Source organism: Coturnix japonica, chromosome 2, assembly GCF_001577835.2.
Source record: "Coturnix japonica isolate 7356 chromosome 2, Coturnix japonica 2.1, whole genome shotgun sequence".
Classification (NCBI taxonomy): Eukaryota; Metazoa; Chordata; class Aves; order Galliformes; family Phasianidae; genus Coturnix; species Coturnix japonica.
The window spans coordinates 73,355,804-73,362,759 of record NC_029517.1 but is presented as its reverse complement, the minus strand read 5'-3'; the positions used below and the strand labels follow the sequence as shown (position 1 = coordinate 73,362,759).

Genomic DNA, 6,956 nt, shown 5'->3' with positions numbered 1-6,956 from the left:
AGGTTAATGCACAGAATCTTCCGTGCACGTATACCAAAAATGGGAGACATTTCTGACACGCAAAAAGGAAAGGGATACACCCACTCATTTGTTACACTCTGCCTGTTTCCTTCTAGCTCCACAGGTGTTTGGTTTTTTTTTCCCTGATGAGATGGGGGTGAGGGAATAAAGGCATTCCTGCACGTCTGGAAGGGAAAATAAATAAAGGAGGAAAGTGAAAGGGGAGGAGAATAGCGGTCAGGAGCTTGAACCTCCAGTGAAATGACGTTTCTCTAGCCCTCTTGTTCAGATAATAGTTAACCCGAGGTTAAAGATTAATAGCCAGGCAAATCACTGTATAAATGGCTCGGGCTAGCTGGATGCACGTATGTACCCTGCCTCCAGCTCCCCACACCGCTGAGGTGCGATCCCTCACCAGCGACATGAACTGCCTGCGGTCCCTGCTGAGCCGCTGCTGGCTGCCTCCCCTGCTGCTGCCGGCGCTGCTGGTAGCCGCCGAGTCTCTGCAGCCCCTGCACTGTGCGCCGTGCACGCAGGACAAACTGGACCTCTGCCCGCCCGTCGAGCCCGGCTGCCCGGAGACAGCTCGGCAGCCCGGCTGCGGCTGTTGCCAGACCTGCGCTCTTGGGCCGGAACAGCCCTGCGGGGTCTACACGACCCGCTGTCGCCACGGCCTCCGCTGCCGCGTCCCGTCGGGGGATACTCGGCCCCTCTCTGCCCTCATCCATGGCCAAGGAAAATGCCTGCCCGCCAGCGAGGCTGGAGGGACGGGCTCAGCTGAGCTGGCAGGTAGGACCCGGTCGCGACCACGCTCCACACAGGTGGGCTGGGAACTGTGTCTGCAGTGACAACGCTGCAGGAACCAGGAGACGAGAGCTTGGGAGGATGGACAAAGTTATGCACTCGTTTGAAATACAGGAAATGCAGACAGCATTTTCAAGGAGAATGTGCTCAGATAAGTGTGGGGTGAGGCATCGTCTTGCAGAGATGATCCAGGAGATGTTCAGAGAAGGCTTTTATGCCACAGGAGGCAAGCAGGAAACCACTGAAGCAATGGGAAGATGCAGACTATGCATAGTAAGATTTCTGGAACTGTAGATTGTTTTCCTTTAGTAGTAAACAGTAATTAGAGTAGGTTTTTGGGACTTTATTGATGGACATCTTCAAAAGTCTTGAGAGAAAATGAAAATACCTATGCAAATTTTGTGCTTGGATTCATTTGAAGAATGAAATGTATCATAAGTAGTGCATTACTAACTAAATTGCCTTTGAGCTTAAAGACATAGCCAGCATCTTACTCTAAATGCTAACCAAGAACTTCTTCAGTGTTATTTCATTGCTGTGCTATTTATTATCATTCTTGCCCTCATTGTGGCTATCTTCATGTAGTGATGATGAAGGTAACTGAATAACATTAGAAGAACAATCATGGTTGAATCAAAATAATATTTACCATTAGTGGTAGTAAATTGAGATTTTCCTGAGTTGTTAAAATTTCATCAGTTCAAAAGATATAACAACCTCATTCTTCATTTTAACCTTCTTCAAAAGGGGGGGAAAAAAAGACCAAAAAAAAAAAACAAAAAAAAACAAAAAAAAAAAAAACAGGGTTATTTCTGGTCATTGTATTATTAATGTACACCCTTGATTCAACAAGTTATTTATGCACATCAAATGTTATGAGTTCTTACAATTGCTGAAGGCTTCTTTTGCTCTTAGCAAAAGAGTGGAGACTTCACAGTCTCAGTCTAACTTAGGTACTGGCACAAGGGCCATGCTCAGGCAAATGCCAACAGTTTCTTCCTTTCCCTGACAATTCAATCCACTGCAGGCCAAGGTGAGCATCTGCCAGCTCCTCTGAATTGCTACCCATTGTAAAATCTGAGGCAAGCCACAGAACAAAGTACAGGATACCATGAATCCAAGCTTGGACCAAATCACCTCCTAACTAAAAACTGAAACACATCATGTGGATGATTTAAAATAATAATAATAACAAGGTTTCTCTCAAGACTTTCTGCATCTAGCAAAGCAACCACAACCCGCTGTGGTCAAGAAAGATTTTTCATTTATGACAGAGTGGCTGCAGCTTAATCTTTAAGAGTGGAGTGATTCCAAATCATAGAATCACAGAATCCTTGGAGATGGAAGGAACCTTTAAAGGTCACCTAGTCCTGTTCCCCTACATTGAACAAGGACATTCACAACTAAATCAGGATGCTCAGGGCCTGGTCCAGCCTCACCTTGAATGTCTCCAGGGACAGGGCTTCTACCACGTTTCTGGGTAACCTATTCCAGTGTCTCACTACCCTCACTGTAAAAGGCTTTTTCCTTATAACCAACCTACATCTACCCTCTTTAAGTTTGGAATAATTTCCCTGTGTCCAAATATGACTTTACAACCAAAGGTTTAGTGTAAGTTATTTCTCTTCCAACTGAAGTGGGTCTGTTACAGATCCTCCTTTTCTAGGAGGTTGAGGGGATATGAGGGTATGTGTGTGTGAGTGTTAGTCTTCTGCTTTTCTTTTTTTCACCTTTTTCCTTTGGAGAAATAAGTGCTAAAGGTCAATGTAGATATTCACCTTAATAAAATTCTTTTCCAGAATCTGAGCCTGAGGATATAGCTTTACAAAGCTCTGAAATGACACAGGATCAAATGCTGAACTATCAGTTGATATTTCCCATAAGCCAGGACAAATGGAATTTCATCACTGTATATGAAAACATGAAAGCAAAGAGAATATCAGAACTCAAGAAGTGGAAAGAACAGGTGAGTGGATTGTTTTTTTTTTGTTTGTTTGTTTTGTTTTGTTTTTTTGCAAGACTTTCAGAGACCATTTCAGTAGATGTTACTGATTCTGACTACAAAATGAAACTCTAATAGCAATTCTAGCTCCAACAACAAGATGCTGTTATTTTGGGTAGCTAGCAAACAGACTACTTTAGAAATGCCTTCCTGAGATGTTTGAGAAACAAGCAGAATAGCAGAAACTGTAAAAATAGGTGGGATTCAGATATGTCCTATACAGAGTCCTTGTAGAGGCTGAATCTTGCTCTGGAATTAACATCAGATGATTACACGGTTCCTCAATTTCTGGAAACCCATACTACAATCATGGACTTCTTTCTTGTTTTAATTAGAAAAATTAAAGGCTTTTGCGCTTTGTCTATTGATCAGTGAAATAAAGAGGAGTACTTAAGTACAAATATTGAAGAAACACCAAAACAAAACAAACTGTATTTCTTTGTGTTCACTATCAAGTAGATGCACGTGAAAGAACAGAAAGCTTAGCAATTAAAGTACACTTTTACCTTCGATACTATAAAGCTGCAGTGAGCAGCGGGCACGTGGGGTGTGCGCAAATAGGTTCTTGTTCCACTTGAGGGCAGCAGAGAACCACATTTAGCGCAGTTCCAGACAGCGTGCTTAACCGTGCGGTATGGAGTTGAATTAAATTTATGCACAACAGAACTCTGTTTTCATAATATTCACAAACAAAATGGAGGGAAACAAACAAACAAAAAAGCTAAAAAGTCTGACTGCACTTCCAGAGCTGAAATTATGCACTCGTTTAGTTTGGACTTCTGTATATTAAGGGCTATTAGTTACAATTCAGCCTTCTACACCCCTACTTTTCTGACCCAGAGCAACAGAAAAGCCCACCGATTTGAACAGAACTGTTTGTGTGATAGGAGGTCTTGAAAAAAGAAGAGGATGAAATTATTTTCACTCCCAAGTAAAAATATTTGTTCATTCACTTCTCCCCGTTCAGTATGTTAGGCACTGTTAATGAAGTAATCATAATGCAGTGACTTCAAAAATATAAAAAAAGGAGTAAGAAAACAGTGAAAACAGTCAATGATGCAAACAGTTCTTCAGCTCCAGTTTCAGATACTTTGGGTCTGAGTCTCAGAGTCACTGCTGTGATCTCCATTCTGATCTGGTGACAGCCATGTCTTACACAAAAGATAACATTCAGATGTTTGTTCTCACACTGTCTATATATGTCTTGCACCTATTCTCCTTACATCAACAGAACACAGGACCATGGCAACCCACAAAACATGGCCAGCCTCACGTACCCAAGCCTTCTAACTTGCAGCTCCCCATAATAGGAGATACTGTACTCTCAGAGTAGTAATGTGTTTACTCAGTACAGGTTAAATTTCCTTGTGTGGCAATTTAAGGACTTTAATGGTCATGTTTCTGAGGACAGAAAATACCTCAAAGAATAAAAACAAAAGCCTAAATTCAACACTACAGTTTTCTTGCCACACTCCCATTGAAACATGAAACGTGCAAATCAGTATTATACACTGTGGATTATATGACTAATAAATACTTCAGGCTCTTTGCTAGCTTTGTATTGATCCCTTTTTGTTTGCTTGGTTTTAGTACTGACAATCTTTGTATGGCTCTCTGTAGGGACCTTGTCAGAAGGAGCTCTATAGAGCTCTGTATAAATTGGCAAAGGCTCAGCAGAGAAGTGGAGGGGACGTTTACAAATTCTATTTGCCCAACTGTAACAAGAATGGATTTTACCACAGCAAACAGGTATGTATTTTTTTTTCTGTCTGCTCACAGTAGTATTGCAATTGATCTGGTGTAGAAAATTCTTTCACAACCCTCTTCTCCCAGGCTCATGAGTTTGCAGCTGCTGGAAAATGGTTGTGAAAATAGGATATTTAGTAGTGGGAACAGATGGTTAGTCCTCTTAAAAGTGAGTGCATGCTCAGGATTGACAAAAATGGAAGCATAAGTCTTCTCTATTCCCAGAACAGGTGTATGCAATGCCTTTCTGACATGTTGTGACCCCATCTCTTCTCAGGCCAAGTCAAGCATTATACATCCATTTTACTAGCATATTCACAGCCAATGCTAATCCATAATATCCACCATACTGCATGTGGTGTTAAGTGCATATGTAATAATCACTTTGGAGACAGGAGGATCTCAGCTCTCACATTAAAGAACACATGTAGTGATAAAACTCTCTGGATCAAGATTAGCCCTTTGAAATTATATTTAAAAATACTGATTTGTACTGCCTTTAGATTACTTTATGGATAATGCTTATATTCATAATAATATCTACAAAAGCCACTGCAAAGTGCACTGAGAGAAATATAAATGGCTAACTAAAGCTTAAATCACAGTGTTGTAGCCATAGGCCATACACAAAAATTTCATAGGTTTGCATAAATCTGTGTTACCAAGACTTATTTAGAATGTGGTACCACTGTGTGACTCACTGTGGCCTGGGATCTAACCAGGCATACACAGAAACCTATTTAATTCCTCTGCTAAAGAAAGAATCCCATCTCCCTCCATTTGTGAAGAGTCAAGCTATCAAGCCATTGCTTTCACTTCTCTACCTTATATGTTCTGCCTTCCATCAGTTTATCGTACTGGAAGATACTGCTACTTAATATTGCCACTTATCAAGGAGTAGGCATATTGTCTTAAATCTGTAGTTCCTGTTGAAGTAGCTAAGCTCAAATCAAGACTTCATAACCAAGTGTGTTGGTTAGAGGTTCTGTTCATGCAGTGCAGTTCTTGAGCTTTCAGTTCTAGTGCTGTTCAACACCTCTATTTGTAGTACCCTGTAGTGAATTTTTTGCTGACAATTGCCTGTTCTGGGTTTTGATTAACTTTCCTAATAATCCTAGTGTGAAACTTCACTGGATGGAGAGTCCGCAGAGTGCTGGTGCGTCTATCCAAAAAATGGAATAAAAATTCCTGGATCCCCAGAAGTGAAAGGAGATTCTGATTGCCAACAGTATCTTAGATCAGAAGAATAAATTGAGTCACATTCATTCACACCAGATTCTGCGAAGCTTGAACTCATCAGGAGCCATTTCAGGCAGGAGCCATTCCAGGAAGGTAGTTACAGGCACCTGATTTTCAGCTCACAGGCAGCCCTATAAAATAGCTTTTTTTACTCTACTGGCATTACTTAGATGCAAAATTGACAGTTAGATGCAAGCAACTGCAAGATCAAGTCCTGCAGTCTTGTATGTTATGTTTGTATAATATTAGAGATACTCTCATATGTAAAGCTGTTGAGTTATTTATTTTAAGAGTGTGTTTTTGTCTGTGTTCTTACTAATTTATATTCTCAAACACTTCATAACTTTATATGTAAATAGTATTATTGCCCTTAAATGTATGTGTGTTATGTTGGAGAAATGATGCTACTTAAAGCTTCAAATGACATAAGTCTATTGGGAAAAAAAAATGGTTTGTAAACTTGCATTTTTGTACTACATATTTATAGATGTAAAACGGAATTTTAAAAAATAGCTTTCAGTAGGGAACATGCTTTGGAACTAATTTAAAACTTGTTTTGTTTATTTATCATGTTGCTTTGGCATCTCTGTTTCAATGTCAAGCTGTTTCTTAAAACAGAAAGTCTAAACCTTGATTATACGCTAAAGCTCATGATGGGACAGTATTTGTTTCTGTTTTCCACATATATGTACAGGATATATAGCAAAACAACAGGATATTCTGTGCCACAAATGTCAATTATTCACATGTTGACATTATCATGTTATTTAAGATAAGTTATTAAATAATTTCTTCTACAAAGTTCCAGTGTCTTACTTTTTGCAGTACAGTACACAGGTGCTAGCTTTCTGGAACTGGTAACTAAGTTATGTGGGAGACCAATTCCCACCTCTACAATTGTCCAGATTCTCACAAACTGGGTGCCATGACCACTTCCATGGGGATGCTGTTTTGGTGCCTGACCATCCACTCCGTGAAGAACCTTTTCCTGATATCCATCATGAACCACCTCTGCTGCATTTTTAATGTCATTTGCTCAAGTTCTATTGCTATTCACCAGAGAGAGGAGGACAGCATCTGCATCCCCCCCCCCACCCCCCGAGGAGCTGTAGGCCACAATGAGGCCTCCCCTCAGCCTCCTCTTCTCTAGGCTGAACAAACCAAG

General features: G+C 40.6%; 1 protein-coding gene across 1 annotated transcript; it reads left to right on the top strand.

The window, feature by feature from the left end:
• The first annotated feature begins 340 nt into the window (after positions 1-340).
• Positions 341-6,592, top strand: IGFBP1 (insulin like growth factor binding protein 1). Its single transcript, XM_015854884.2, has 4 exons — positions 341-789; positions 2,604-2,770; positions 4,427-4,555; positions 5,671-6,592. The coding sequence occupies exons 1-4, from the start codon at positions 342-344 to the stop codon at positions 5,800-5,802; spliced, it is 876 nt and encodes a 291-aa protein (XP_015710370.2). The 5' UTR covers position 341; the 3' UTR covers positions 5,803-6,592.
• Positions 6,593-6,956: the final 364 nt, after the last annotated feature.